This window comes from Meles meles, chromosome 9 (assembly GCF_922984935.1).
Source record: "Meles meles chromosome 9, mMelMel3.1 paternal haplotype, whole genome shotgun sequence".
Classification (NCBI taxonomy): Eukaryota; Metazoa; Chordata; class Mammalia; order Carnivora; family Mustelidae; genus Meles; species Meles meles.
Window position 1 is genome coordinate 38,258,942 of NC_060074.1, and position 15,820 is coordinate 38,274,761.

Below are 15,820 nucleotides of genomic sequence, written 5' to 3' on the forward strand. Positions count from 1 at the left end.
AGTTTCTGCCACGCTCCCAGGGCCACAGAACCTTTGAAGGGGCATCATCTAGCAGGAACTCATGAAATCAATTAAGAAAAGATGTCACTCTTTCCTTCCCTCGCCTCTTTTGTTTCCAGGTATTTGTACAATAAATTGGCTCCGGAGTCCTCAGTCCTATTAGGAAGCTCTGGGAATGCTTCCTTGAAGGATTTGCTGCACTCCAGCTCATCTAAATTGAAGTCTTGCATTAAAAATTAACGAAGAAAAAAATTAATGAGGTTGTAGGAGAAGGTTAGGATTTGTGTGGGAAGGGTGGGGCTGTAGCTTCATTCGTGAGGGAAGTTATCATCTATTTCCCCTTTGAACACAATTTTCCTCACCATCTCCTGGGCCACAAAATCGGGGCAAGATAAAGCATCCCATGGACCAAGAATTGGGAAACCAACATTCCTATATGGTGATGCCCTGAGGGCAAAAAGGGGAAGAAAAAAAAATCCCAGACAGCAAACAGAGACCATGACAAACATAACCACAAGGAATGTAAATAAAATATTATTACACGCAGCTCACTCACCACCTCACCCTCAACAACTCCCTCCCCCAGAAACAAGAAGTAAAAGCACACAAATTGTGTGTTTTGAAAGAAGAGTCAAGCTGCTCTTTGGAAAGAAGCCGTGACTATGAAGATTTTTTTTCTTCATTTGGCTCCCTTCTATAATCGCAAGGCTTGAGCCGAACCTTTAAAAGAGAACTGGCATGTGGACTAATTTAAATGGGGGTGGGGGCGGCTAGGGAGCATGAAATTGAGCCTTGTGTTGGGAGGAACCTTCCAACAGGGATTTGATCTTGTCAGTGGTAAGACATGTTTACTTGAGCTTTCAAAAGCCCAAAGCCCGGCTCTTTCAACATGACACTTCAAAATGAAAGAAAGGCATTGCAAGCGCAAACTGTAATAAACCAGACTCGTGCCCAACGCACATGTGTACATTTCACAGGAGAGCCAGGAGGACATTTCTAGTAAAGGAACGATTGCCATGCGAAACGCAAGCCAAAGCTCTCGCCTGCCAAGGGTCACGTGCTCTACAGCGCTCAGGAGTCCTTAAATGAAACAGGCCGGGAGAAATAACTTCAAGAGACAAAATCCACAAACTTTGCAGAGGCACAGAGCCCCAGGCCAGAAAAGCCACCTCCAGGAACTCTGGCCTCAGCTCTCTAAGGACTTCTGTGAGCTACCCTCCTCATTTGGATGGGGGAACCCTCCACCCTGCTCAGTCACCCCTTCCTTTAGAATAGAAGCCATGCCCTGAGCAGAAGGGAGGATTCAAATGCACAACTGGTAACTGGTGTCATTACCAAAATACATTAACTTACCTTTGGCCAATCATTCAGAGCTTGATGTGATGTTCTCTTACTAGGACCAGGAGGTCAGAGGTTGGTCACCCACCACCTGGTCCCCAAGGCTAAAAGTCCCAGTTCTTGTTAGACTAGTCTGTTTGAGACCCTGGGGGGACTGGCCTGGTGTCTCAGGTTCTGTTAATATGAACCCACTCCCTGCAAATCCACAGGCCCAGGGAGGCTTAGAAATGGGATGGGGGGCATCTGTTTCTGCTAAATGCAATGCCCTCTGCAGGTAAATCCTCAGGATGAGAACTCCCAGGCAAAGGTTCACCTCTCCCAACATCTAAGGGACAGTCAGCATTCTCCTTTGGGAACTTTCCATTTTCACTGAGAAACCTCCCAAGCCAGCCAGGGCTCCTGGCCTCCACTGTTCTAAGTCTTCAGACCCACTCAGCTTCCAATGGTGCTATATTTTACCACTAAAACATTTCTTTAAAGTTTACTATGAAACAATGTGGTTCTGAGCCTGCCAAAAGTTTCACTGCAGGATTCAGTGGATTTTATCCAGCAGAGTAGCTGCCCTCTCTCTTGAGAATGCTTGGGAGCAAAAGGCAGTCATCAAACCTTGCAGTCTGGGCAATTCCAGGGTCTCAAGCGTCACTGAAAGAGCTCCTTCCCAAAAACATCCCTCTTTCTCATTTTGATACCCTACCCCACACCCCACCTTCAGAATCCAAATTAAAGGCAGTCTGTCATTTCAGTAGACAGCACTGAAAAACTTTTGATGGCATGACCCAGAGCCTAAGTGTTATTCCTGGCTGAACTTAACTTTTGATTTTCAAAATATGTGGGGGAGCTGAAGTTCAGGGAAAATGAAAGGACAGCATCAACAAATAGGAAAAAAATAAGTAAAGTAAAGCAAAATAAAATAAAAGGCATATCATGACCAAGCCAAAGCAAGTTTGATATTTTCAAATCATACTGGCAAATGGATGCTTTCACAAATCATTTCCTCTGTCTTTCCTGCAGACAAAAAAAAAAAAAAAAAGAAGAAGAAGAAGAAGAAAAATCTGGATGCTAAAACCCTAACCCCAGACCAGTAAATCGTGTCAGTGGAATGCGATCGAGAATTGCTGGTCAGGAAGTGCAACCTTACATCTAGCAACACGCACACAAACACCCCACGCCAGAAGTTGTAACGCCCGAAGCGGCGCATTTGTCCATTCATCACCCCCTCGCCCCCGTCGGGTGCCCGGCGCTGGGGTAAGCTGACAGCATCATGTTCCTACCCACGCGTCTCACACGACCGCTCTGGGTAAATCCCCGACAAGTGGGCAGAGGCGCCCCCTGGGCTCCTCCGGCCGGGGCACCTCCTCCTCCAGGCTGGCCCCCGGCCGTGCGTGTGTCCCTTACCTGCAGGCGCTCGGTGGCCGGCTGCCACATCTTCCAGCCCGGGGTTTGGCAGAGGAGACTGGCCAGACTCTGGATCGCGCCAGGGGGTAGGGGGGTCGAGGGGCTGCGGTCCCGCTTTACATCTGGGGTCGGCGTCCGCGGGAGGTGAGACCCCGAGCCGGCCGCCGCGGGGTGGGAGCTGGGGGCGCGAGCGGAGGAGGCGGCGCCGCGCTCGGCTGCCGGCAACTTGTGGGCACGGCCGCGCGCCGGCTGTCCTGGCGCAGCAGCAAGAGGACTGCGCAGCTCCGCCCGGGCCCGCGAGCGCACGGCGGCGGCGGCGGCGGCGGCGGCGGCGACCGCTCCCTCCTCCTCCCCCGCCGCCGCCGCCGCCGCCCGGACCTGAGCGCTCTGAGCATGCCCGGGGCTGGCTCCCCCCCCGCCCCGATCGACGCCACCCCAAGCCCCTAGATCCCGCCGCCAGAGAGGGGAGGCCAGAGCCGGCTGCCCTACCCCCCAACCCCACCCCGCGGGAGCCCCGGACTGGATGGGGTTTGGGAGAGGGGACAGACTGGCTAGGGAGGGCAAAGCCTGGAAGGGGGCGGGGGTCTCTGGTTGAACAGCGGGGAGCTCTGAATTGCCTGTGACCTGCTAGGCGCTCTGCTGCGCGACAGATTTTCCATTCATTCTTCCAGGTCGAGTTAACTGAACAGCTATTATGTTCCAGCCCTATGCTGGATTCTGAGGAGTACAGCGGCGCAGAATACAAGACAGGAGAATGTTCCCCCCTCCTCATAAGCTTTCATTCCAGTTGGGACGCCAGTCAATGACCCAAAAGATAGGTGAAGGGGTACTGGGTCAGGTAGCGACAAATGGTAGGAAAAAAACAAAGCAGGACTGATGAGGGAATAAGGTGAGAGTAGAGCTTCTTTAGATTGGGACCCTGGGAATTTGGGGGAATGTCCCAAAAATGGACACGGTGAGGGATGACATGCTGGACAGAGGACTAGGGTGCCTGTTCATGGGTGAGGAGGGTAGCACAAGGCAGCCACAAGGACTTCCTCTCTGCTGAGATCTGCCAGGGACTGCTGGAAGCACCGAAAGCTAGGGGCCACTGTGAGCTCCCAGGCCTGGAGGCTCACAAGCTAGTGCTCCCATCATGAAATAACTACTTTCCTACTTTCTGGCCATCCTCTTGACAACTAGGCCAATTCAGTACTAACGTATTCCCATTGTATGGATTAGATAAATGAGGCTTGCAGGGTTTAGGTCACTGTCCAGGCGATATAACTAGTTAGTGGCTTAGAGTATGCACACTCAGATGACTTCTAGGCAGGAATTCTTGACTTGCACCTCTAACTCCTCTGACCATGAAATACCTGGAAGGTAGAGCAGCCATCTGGGCCTGGGAGCACCCAGAACTTGGCAGGATGGAGAAGCTAAGCTGAGCCTAGAGGGCTGCAGGACTATGGGCAGAGAGCATGGTGGGAAACGCTGAGGGATAGGAGGAGGACAGAGAGAGAGGAAGAAGAGCACAGTATATGTGGGGGCACAAAACTCCTGAGAGGCAGGGTCCAGGGAGTAGTGGGGCTGGCAGGGGAAGGCTTCTGATAACATGTGGCACTGGGACACATGCACAGCCTGAGTCCTGAGCCACCTGCACACTATCAAAATTAACACCCCATGTCCAGAAGGATCTGTGTTATCTCATGATGGGTAGTGTGATTTCCAGACATCAGAACACTCTGGAATCCAGCCCTCAGCTTATCACATTCTCCTAGTATATCTCCCAAGGTTTGGGGAACACAAAATTCATACAATCACCCAGAGGGGAGCCGTACAGTGATGATTTCAGATCCAGGGCCGTGGCTCCCCACGGTGTCCTTTACTAGGGTCCCAGGCAGGTCCTTCCAGACCACGAAGTTGTGGGTCAGCATCAACTGACTGGTCCCGGCAAGTCCAAGACCCTTGGTACCCTAGGAGCCAGAGAGATGCTTCTTAGGGACTGGTCTCTGTCTTTCCAGATGAATTCAGCACCCCGCCCCCCAGCTTCTACCTTAAAAGCCCAAGGACTCACTTTCTCAGCCACTTTCCTAGGCCCTGCTACTTTTTTGGCCCTACCAATAAATCCCTTATGCTGAGGGATGGGTGGTCTGCCCCCGTGGATATACATCTCTGATGTTTGCTCATGTGGTCTGTTTTGAGATGCTATTTTAAGTTCTCCCTTAACTCATCCTGCATACCTCCCACACCTAGAAAACTCCTGATGAGAGTAATAGACCTTCCCAGCCTCCTAGTTCTCTTTTGTCAAATCCCAAAGCAGAAAGCAATGCACTTCATTGCGAAAATCTAGAAATTCCAAATGTGCATATTAAACCTCTCAGAAAGCTAAAACGGGAATATTCAGTTGCCAGAGATGCCTTCAGACTCAAGCTCTGAAACCATCCTCAGTTGCAGATGCTTCCGTGGAGAAGTGATTTTGTTTTAAATAGCAGCGGGATGAGATACCGGCCTAAATTCAAATCGCATTAGAGCGTTAAATCCTGTCTTCTCACCTCCGAGTGTAATTAATTGTTATGACTCAGTAATACAGCTTTTTCGTTCAGCGTATGGTGCTATTTAAAGCGAACAGGCTTCAGTTCTGTAGAGATTGCTTTCAGTTACCAGTTCACTTTGCAAACAGATCTGGTAGAGAATGTGTTTAACTGACACTCCTGTTTCAGTTACCTTTATGCCACTAACCATTAAACGAAGGGTGGGAGGGTGTGTAAGGTGCAGGCTGGTGGAAGGTGGCAAAAGGGATGGGACAACCTCCCACCCATCAGTTTGGCTCCCAAGCCTTCCCATTCAAGAGGAACCTGCAACAGAGGGTGAATGAAATAGAGACATCTACTGGCTAGAGCCGGCACTGCATCCAGATCTCTCACTGTTCAGTTCTGGGACAAGGCAACCTCACCCTCCCGCTGGGTTTGAAAGTGCTGTTTTACAATGTAAACAGATTTGTTCGGAGCAGGGATTCATTCTTGCAATAACGGAGAGGTGTTTTGGTGCAATGAGGAGAAATATTAGGTACATAAATATGTGCCTTAGTTCATGCTTAATCCTCAATAATGATCTTAATAAAAACCATTTCCAGAAAAATGATTGCCCAGAAAAAAAAAAGATTGATAAGGCCCAGATGAGTTATAAACATAGCTTTTTCTCCAGAAAAAGAATTACAACCATCCCGAGAAGGCTTTGTAAGCCATGCTTAATATAGTTCATGATTCTGCGCCCTAAGGTAGGCAACCTCAATATCCACATCAGGACAGCAGTGAATTAAATTATGGCCCAGAATATAAAAAAAATAAAATAAAACATTATGCTATTATTAAAGAGGATAGTTATGAAGCAAGGTTGCAACTGAAAAAAATGCTTATGGCATTATAACAGCTTTTTTTTAAGTAGGCTAAAATGTATACAATTTGAACACATATTTAAAATATGTATCAATCACAATGGGAAGATTCAGGTTGAATCCCAGCCTTCAAAATATCCAAATGATGCCTTTCGGCAGGTCATTTTCATTGCTGAACCTCGGATTTTTCATCTCTAAAAAGGGTGATAATATTATTTAAGATTATTAGGAGCCATAAATGAGTGAATTCATTCAACATGCCTGGCACAGAATAGGTGTACAGAAAACAGTTTTTCATCTCGTTACTTGTCTCCCCCTTTTTATTATTGAAATGAACAAATTCTCACAAAGGTCACATGTTCAAATGATCAAATGTTGCCTGTAGCCAAGCCATTTGCATGTGGAATGTCTGTAGATTCTGCTTATTTGATTTAGTTTCTTAAAAGTGAGAAACCATATTGAAGCCCATTTATGTTTCTAATTCAGTGAGATGGCCAGCAAACTTTATTATAGCTGTATGTTTATCAGGGCATGTGTTGGAAAGTCTTTCTTAGGGTATCATTAACTGTATTTCAAAAATCACCAAAACAGCTATGGATGAGCAGTAGAGAAAAGTCTGAAAATTCATTAAACCTTGGAACCTCCCGATAGTGATGGAGTCTCTGGTTCTTGTCCCTCTGTAGTGATAGGTATTTATTGGGGTGTTAAAATACCCCCTTTCCTCCCTTAAAAGGACATCTTCTTATCTTTGCTTCTCTTTGCAAACTTGGTTAAAAGGCAAATGACAGAACTGGTTAATACCCAGGATGTGCGTTGTCATTCTTTACTTCCTCATACCATCATCCCCAGCCTTAGGAACATGGCAGATTGTTTTTAAAAATGGTCACATTCAGGGGCGCCTGGGTGGCTCAGTGGGTTAAGCCACTGCCTTTGGCTCAGGTCATGATCCCAGGGTCCTGGGATCAAGTCCCGCATAGGGCTCTCTGCTCAGTGGGGAGCCTGCTTCCCTCTCTCGCTCTCTCTCTCTCTCTGCCTGCCTTTCTATCTACTTGTGATCTCTCTCTGTCAAATAAATTTAAAAAAAAAAATCTTAAAAAAAAAAATGGTCACATTCATCCCTCTCCCTGCCCCTCCCCCAAAGCCCTTTGCACTGTGTCTTGCCTGTTTCTCTCACGATGAGGTGGAATTTATCTGTCCCCTTGGAATCTATGCTGGATATTGTTGGTTCATGAACTTGGCGCCCATCCAGGCAGAGCAAAGAGAGACCGAAGAAGGAGTCAGACCACTCCAGATTGAGAAGTGGCATTTTTAATAAGCAAGGCAACTTACAGGGCTTGTCTCGGGTGTCCATGAGACAAATGGAGCTCCGCACCAGCTGGCCAGAATAACGGTGCTGTTATACATGCCATCCACATGGTCTCAACCACACCTTACTCTCTCGAGGTTGCATCCTTGAGAACAGTCCCCAAAGTGGGGACGGTGGGCAGAGTACATTCCAAGGACAGGGGAGGGGGTTTCTAGCTCAAGGGTCAGCCTGCAGTCAGTTGTCTTTCGGTGACCTCCTTCAGTAGACGTGGGACTTGCTTTGATCAACATAGGGTGCAGATGTGACATCGTGGACTTTCCAAGCCTGAACCATGAAAGACCTGGCAGCTTCTACTGTCACCCTCTTGGAACCTGAGATCATGGCAAATAGAAGCCTAAACCAGTCTCCTTAAGATGAAAGCCATGTGAAAGGCGGCCAAGCCAACAACATGAGTGAGGTCAGCTTAGAACAGCCAGGTCAGTCACACCACTCGAGGACAGCAGCCACATGGGTGACCCTAGTGAGCCCACCAAAAGAAGTGCTCAGCTGAGACCAGCCCAAATGGTTACCCACAGAATCGTAAGCGAATAACATAGGTTGTGTTTTTTTTTTAACCTGTGTTTGGGATGACTTTCTAAGTAATGGTAGATAACTAATACAGAAAATGAGTAAGGGTTAAACTTTCCCACTAAACCTTGAATCCTTCTTAATATTTCCTGACAGATTTATCATAGTTCCACCAATGTGAAACCCCATTGTCCAACATGAAGCCTTATGTCCTGTTTGTGTTCTGCTCTTGCTCTCTCTCCCTCTTCTCTCATGCACACGTCTGTCCTAGCCTCAGATTGTACTAGACCATGCTGCCGCGTCATGCCTGCCCACTTTTCTAATAGGTCCTTCTGATCAAAAGATGGGACACGGGCTCTGCTCCAGGCATACAGTGATCTCTTCTAGTGCAATTTGCTATAAACTTGAACGTATCAGCTTTCCACAGTCCTTGTCAACCTCTCTGAGATACCGCCCATGTCAGTAATGCGCTCTCCCTCCTTTGGGACAGGTGAGTACAGCTCCTATTCCAGTCAGAACCTGGGGGAGTGGACAAGAATGGAGGCTGGGGCTCAGATCTGCCTTTCCCACATTCAGCACAGACAGGGGCATGTGTGTGCTACCACGTTCTTCGCAGACTGGCTTCTAAGGGTCCTCGTTGCCCTCTCCCATAGTCCTCACTCACCGATGAGCCACGTGGTGCCAAACACATTCCCGGCCGGGCTTGTGTGAAGCCACACCTTATGCTCTCTTCCCACCTCCCCACTTCTCCATCTGAGCCGACTTCACACAAAACCAGGCTCTTGTTTTTTCTTCATTTCTATTTTTTTCTCTATTTCTTCCCACTTCCATCATCAAAGCCAAAAATTACTTATCTTAAACCCTATGGAAAATGTGTTGGACATAACTTGTAGAAATGAGTCCTGGAAAGAGCATCCGTGGTAAGAAAGCATCTGGCCTGCTGGCCTCAATGTCTCTGGGTACAACAGTGTGATGCAAAACCTCCTCTGCTGGACAGACCGGCCCTTTCTTCGGAGATTCCCAGGACTGTTCCAGTAAAACCATGAGGGCGAGGCATCAAATGGGTGGCCTTCTGGATGGAGAACTGGAGAGAGGAAGGGAAAACTGAATCTTCATCTTGAACAAACCACCTGGCGTTGTAAGTGGATTAGTACCAAGACTGTGTCTCTGTGTTCCGTGTCCCATTTTTACTGGCCATAGTTCAGTGATGGAGAAAAGGAGCAGGGCGCCATCAATGACCTCCCTGAAGAGCAGTCAGCATTCAGAAATTACTGATGAGTAACGTCATAGTGGATGTTATAATGTGCTGTCCAGATAAGCCCCTCGGGATCACTGCTCTCCCTGCCTCAGTAGCCAGGAGTGTTGGCCAGTGTTGGGAGTGTGAGCTTTTGGTCCCCACAGGCAAGTCCCTCCCTGGTCATCGCCTTCAGCCAAAGGAAGCTGACTTGCCTCGCCCGAGGTTATGCTCCCTCCATGGGGGCACCCCACTTCCAAGATATAGAGGTGAAAATGGGGATGGGGCTAATTTTATGGAGCTTATTGTATGGGAATGGGGATGATAGTGGGATTATAGAGGGTCATTCCCGCTCTAGAGCCCCTTACTGGATCAGCCAAAGCCTTGGAGGCAGCTGCCTCCCAGTTCACCTTCTCTTCTTGTTCAAAGCTGCCTCCTTCATTTGCTTACAGACTGTACATGGGAGTGTGGGAGACGGACCACCTACCAGATGGCAATGGACAGGACACTGATCATCTCTAAAGCACTGTAGCAGGGCGATTGTTACAACTTTCCTCGGCAGTGAACTGAAATGGGATACAAATGGAAAGGAATGTGCTGATGGGTGCAATGTCTCGGGCATTAGAGAGGTTTAGGGAAGCAGTAATTATAAGGATTATGGAATCAGATGACTGGTGCTGAGCACTGTGGCTCCATTAGGGTAAGATAAAGATACATAGCTGCTGATTACAGCAAGGTGTAAAAGCCTGGGTGCCCCCTTCCCGGAATAAAGAGAGACTCACATCACCTGCATCTACATGGGGGAGAAAGCAGAGTATCAGGCCAGGAATTGGTTATACACAGAGGGGAGCTCCAGAGGAGATTGAATTCTCCATTCCAGAAAGTTCTGTGCAGAGGTCAGCACCCTGTTTGGGAAGGAGCAAGACCCTGAGGCTTGGGCTGGCAACACAGATCGATGCCCTTGGAAATCTTGAATTCCCAGATTCTGTGACCCCTCTGAACCAGAAGTGCTGCTCTCCTTGCTCGAGATGTATTGAGCTCTGCTTTGCAAAGTAACTATTTTAATACAATCAATTTTTTATGGAACGCTGCATGCAAGAAAAGCAGAATACACATTCTTCTTAAGTGAACGTGAGTATTAACCCACATAGACTCTACACTGCTCCATAACCCAAACCTCGGTAACTTGAAAAGAACTAAAATCATAGACAGTGTATTCTCCAACCTCAACAGAAATAGCTCAGAAGGAAATAACAGAGAAATGACTGGAAAAATGCACAAATATTTGGGAAGTAAACAATACACTGTCAAATCACCTGTGAATCAAAGAAGAAATCACAAAGGAAATTTTAAAATATTTTAAATTAAGTAATAGTAAACATCAGTCTATCAAAATTGTTACCTGCTGCTAAAGCAGACTTTACAGAGGAATTTATAGTTTTAAAGGCTTATATTTAGGGGCACCTGGGTGGCTTGGTTGGTTAGGCGTCTGACTCTTGGTTTCCAGCCAGGTCATGATCTCATGGATTGTGGGATCCATCTCTTGGGTTGTGGAATAAAGCCCCAAGTCGGACTCTGTGCTCATCTGGGGGTCTGCTTGAAGATTCTCTGTCTCTGCTCCTCCCTCGCCTCCCTCAGCTTGTGAGCATGCACTTGCCGTCCCTCTGAAATAAATAAATCTTTTTTAAAAATAAAAATAAATGCTTATATTCAAAAATTATCTGAAGTTTCCACCTCAAGAATCTAGGGGAAAATTCTGGGGCAACCAGGACTCTTCAGCGTTGCTGCTTGGGGTATAAAATGGCACAACCATTTCAGAAAACAGTTTGGCAGTTTCTTATAAAGTCAAACCTACTCCTCACACAACCCAGCAATTGCACTTCTAGATACACACCCAAGAAAACTGAGGGCATAGGGTCACACAGAGTTTTGTACACAAGTATTTATAGCAGCTTTATTGATCATCGGCGAAACTGAAAACAACTCAAATATCAATCAACAGGTAAATAGTTACTCATACTGACTTACCCTTTCACAAGACACTATTTCTCAACAGCAACAGGGAGTAAGGTGCTAGAATAAGCAACACTATGGATGGATCTTCATAACATGCAGAAGCCAAGTGCAAAATATATACTGTATAATTCCATTTGTGTCAAATTCTGGAAAAGGCAGAGCTTATCTGCAGACATGTCCTGACAGAAAGAAAATCAGTGGTTTCTTACTGTCGGGGGCAGGGGGGCACCAGGGAGCAGTGGTGGAGTTGGTAATTAGAACCAAATGGATCTGAGAACTTTCTAGCATGATGGAAATATTTTACTTCTTCTTATGTTGGTGATGAGTCAAAACTCCTCAAACTGACGTTTCCTCTGCCCAGTCCTGCTTCTGCCCCTTCTGGGTATGGTTCCCTACAGAACTCCTCAATAAACCCTTGTTCATAAATCTCTGCTTAGCGTCTGTCTCCCAGAGAACTTGACCTGAGAGATCAGGCAGCCTTGAAGTTACAAAAGGGTATAAAATGGGGATTTAGTGAGGTTGATTTCTGCTAACTCAGGGCGCACGTGCTTTAGCCGCTCTGCTGGGGTAGAACCAACAAGTCCTTTCCTAGACAGAGCAATTATGTCTGCTTCTGGCCCCCTTCTCCACATACCAAACAGCACCCAGGGCCCATTTCAACATTTCACAGAAGATATTTCTAGAAGCTTCCAGAAATTTAAATTTTAAAATGACGTGCTGTTGACATTGTGTTTTTTGTTTTCAAAAACATGTATTTTTTTTTTTCCTACAACAGGAAACATGAATCCTTTAATTACAGTGAAATGCACTGCTGGTCAAAGTCTTTCATGGAAGCAGTGAAAGGAATGGAAAGCAAGGGGTTCGATCCCTACTTGGTGCTTTGTGGGGATAATCACTATGTCATGGGAATACGCTGCACACACATGTAATTATGTTGATTCCAGCTATAAAAAGAGAATCTTGGGGCGCCTGGATGGCTCAGTGGGTTAAGTGTCTACCTTTGGCTCGGGTCATAATCTCAGGGTCCTGGGATGGAGCCCCGCATCGGGCTCCCTGCTCATGGGGAGTCTGCTTCTCCCTCACCCTCTGCCCCAGTCCCTGCTTATGCTCTCTTGCTCTCTCTCTCAAATAAATTACAAGAAAAAAATTTTGAATAAAAGAATCTTTCTGGTGCTCGCTCCCGAGATAAACAGAGAAATAGTGAGAATGCTGTCCAATCACACCAAGAAATCACCAAAATCCAATGTTTCTGGAACTAACTCATGGGCCCTCGTGCAGGCCTGGTAGCAGCAATGTCCTCAGGTCACAAGACCCTTTTGTGAATGCAGAAGCCTGGGCTGTAGTTCCCACCCATCAGCCTGTCACCAATACAGACCTTCGGAAAAATTTAGAGACAATTTTAAGATTAACCATGAGGATTTCCTCTTTTTTTTTTCTTTTTTTAGTTTTGTAAGCATTTAATAGTTTACCAAACCACAAGGGTGCTGAAGCATGAACACCTCAAAAGTCATTAGAGGAGAAAAAACAAAACAAAACTCATTTTTTGCTTTTGAGTACACAAAGTAATACTTGCAGAATTTTTTAAAAGTTGGAAAGTACAAATAGAAAAATGATTCACATATTTATATTTTAGATTCGAGTACATATGTAATTTTGGACCCTGCCTTTTTCCCTTACTGTTATACGCTGTGCATGAGCAGATCCTCTTTGGTGAAGAACCATGGGGGTGAGCATGCACAGGGAAATTGAACAGCCACTCCATGCTTACGGAACTCACCGGGGTTCAATTACAATCCCATTCTGGACCCTTCGGGTGACTTCTGGACTCACTGATCCAGGGGGACAAACACAGGGCAGGAATTTTAACTTATAATAATATTTTCTTAATATTATTCCACCTGTCTTTCCCAAAATATTTCTGTGTTCATTTCCCCTAACTAAAGCTAAATTTACACTCAACATGAAAAAAAAGTAAACACCCAAATCGAGCATTCCACTGGCACTCCAGTAAGATCAGAGCTGCAGCCCCATGCTGGTTGCTGGGGGATCTCTTGGCCCTCCGCCCCTGCTCTTCAGAAAAGACACCCGTGAAAGGACAGCGTGTGCTTCCACCACCGTTTCCCATCTGAGCACTCCAGTTCCTCTACTCCGAACTCAGGGCTTTCAACCCACCTTTCATGGGTTGTGAAATCAGCTTAGTGAGTCACATTCAGCATTGCAAAAAAATAAATACATGCAATAAGAGAAGAACAGAAAAGACCAGAGTGTGCCACACATAATAAAGTCAAGTGTTGCTTCCTGAAACGTCCGCTGGGATCTGTGTGTGTGTGCACGTGCGCACACCTGGCTGTATGCACACATAACATCACGAGACCAAACGTATTCCCGTGGCATGTCACGGAGAATTCCCTAACATCTTTCCGCCATAGTCTGCACAACGGGTGAAAAGCATCATGTCCAGGGGTGCGTGTGTGGCTCAGTAGGTTAAGTGTCTGCCTTCAGCCTAGGTCATGGTCTCAGGGTCCTGAGGTCAAGTCCAGCGGGCTCCCTGCTCAGTGGGGAGTCCGCTTCTCTCTCTGCCCCTCTCCCCACTCATGCGTGTGTGTGTGCCCTCTCTCTCAAATAAATAAATTAAAGTAAATCTTTTTTAAATTGAAGGGGACGAAAAGCATCATTTCCAAAAAAGTGTTCTGGCTGTCAAAGATTCCCATCATTCCCAGGTCCTGCGTTTCCTACACCCCACCCCACAAACAACACACACACATACACACACACTCCTAGTCTGCCTGTCTTTATCCCCCAGGTTTATTTCTATCTTTGATCTGAAAAAAATTACACAGGAATAGAGATAAGGATGGGCATAGAGATAGAAGCTCAGATAGAAAAAAATTTAAGGCAAGGGAAAAATAACAAAAGGAACAAATCTACCCCATTACCTATTATTGATACTGGCTATCTCTAGATGATGGTTCTACAGATGATTTTTAATTGTCTTTCACTTGTGCTGCAATGTTCTCGACCTTCTCTAGCAGGGGAGAGCTCAGACGCCAGAGTCAGACAGACCTGAGTTCGATCATGCTTCCAGAAAATCGTCAATGATGAAAACTGCAAAAATATTCACACTATCTCTGTAAATAAACACAAGTCAATGTGAATGCACACAAATGGTCCATATTTTTATAATCTTGAATATTTTTTAAATATTTTATTTATTTATTTGACACAAAGAGAGGTCACAAGTAGGCAGAGAGGCAGGCGGGGGGGGGGGGGGAAGCAGGCTCCTCACTGAGCAGAGAGCCCGATGCGGGGCTCCATCCCAGGACCCCGAGATCATGACCTGAGTCAAAGGCAGAGGCTTAACCCACTGAGCCACCCAGGTACCCCTTGAATATTTTTAAGGTCACATTCTCTCCGGCTGACAATACACGAGCTTTGAGCTCTCCATTAACCTTCCCACTGAGATTGTCACAGTCAGCAGATGGTCACTCTTGCTTGTCTTGGGCTACCTGCGGTGAGTCAACTTTTTCATCTTTCCTTCCCTGATATCTACTCTTCCAATGCAGCTAAAAATCAGATGAGAGAACACGGTGTGGAATTAAGAGACATGGTGGCAATGTTTAGGCAGTTTTAGTCTCTGAAGAGTTACTGAGTTTTTCAATATTAAACTTCAGGGCGGATATCCATCATTCAACAATTTTAAGATATTTTTCCCCAAAAGACTCATTAAGTAAAAAAGAATAACAACAGAGCCCCTGCTTTTTTTCCATGACATATTTTACATGAGTTCATAAATTTTATAAGCATCTCTTGCTCCTTCAATAACCCAGACACTGGACTGTCATCGTGAAATGTAGGGGAATACTTCTGGCCTCCAGAAATCCCGAAGTATCCCCATGAGTGTTGAGCCCAAGACTGGATACTAACACCAGCACCACCTCTGTATGACTTGCAGAAAGTCACTTCACTTCTCATTTCTTTCATTGGTAAAATAATTTATTTGGATTAGTTTATCTCTAAGCTTTGTTCCAGATTTAAAATTTTATTTTTCTCTTCTTTGGCTAATGATCCCATTAAAAGTGTATAATGTGGCACATCAATAACACTAATGGAATCCTTTAATACCTAGCCCTGTTCCGAAGTCTTTGGCCATCATTCAAATCTATTTTTAGAGCAGGGACTAGCTGTGTGATTTGCCCTTTGGGGATCCCTAACACCGAATGTGGTAGGTAAAGGTGGGACAGGCTGGGGAGGATTGGAGGAATAAGGTTTGAAGTTATTTTATATTCTAATGTTAGCATAAGGCAGAGGAGGTCTTGTAATAGGAATTTTTTTTCTGGATTTTTTTTCCTTCACTTTTTTAAAAATTTCTTTTCAAGGTAACAGTAGTCATTGTTTTTGCACCACACCCAGTGCTCCATGCAATACGTGCCCTCCCTATTACCCACCACCTGTTCCCCAACCTCCCACCCCCGCCCCTTCAAAACCCTCAGGTTGTTTTTCAGAGTCCATAGTCTCTCATGGTTCATCTCCCCCTTCCAATTTCCCTCAACTCTTCTCCTCTCCATCTCCCCATGTCCTCCTCCATGTTATT

At 46.2% G+C, this 15,820-nt stretch overlaps 1 protein-coding gene across 1 annotated transcript in view; it reads right to left on the reverse strand.

Annotated features, from left to right (window-relative positions):
• Positions 1-3,097, reverse strand: part of PID1 (phosphotyrosine interaction domain containing 1) — a 225,531-nt gene extending 222,434 nt beyond the window's left edge. Inside the window, exon 1 of the mRNA XM_046019913.1 lies at positions 2,734-3,097. Coding sequence (XP_045875869.1) covers positions 2,734-2,763 — 30 coding nt within the window. The 5' untranslated portion in view covers positions 2,764-3,097. The remainder of the gene's footprint in view (positions 1-2,733) is intronic.
• Positions 3,098-15,820: the final 12,723 nt, after the last annotated feature.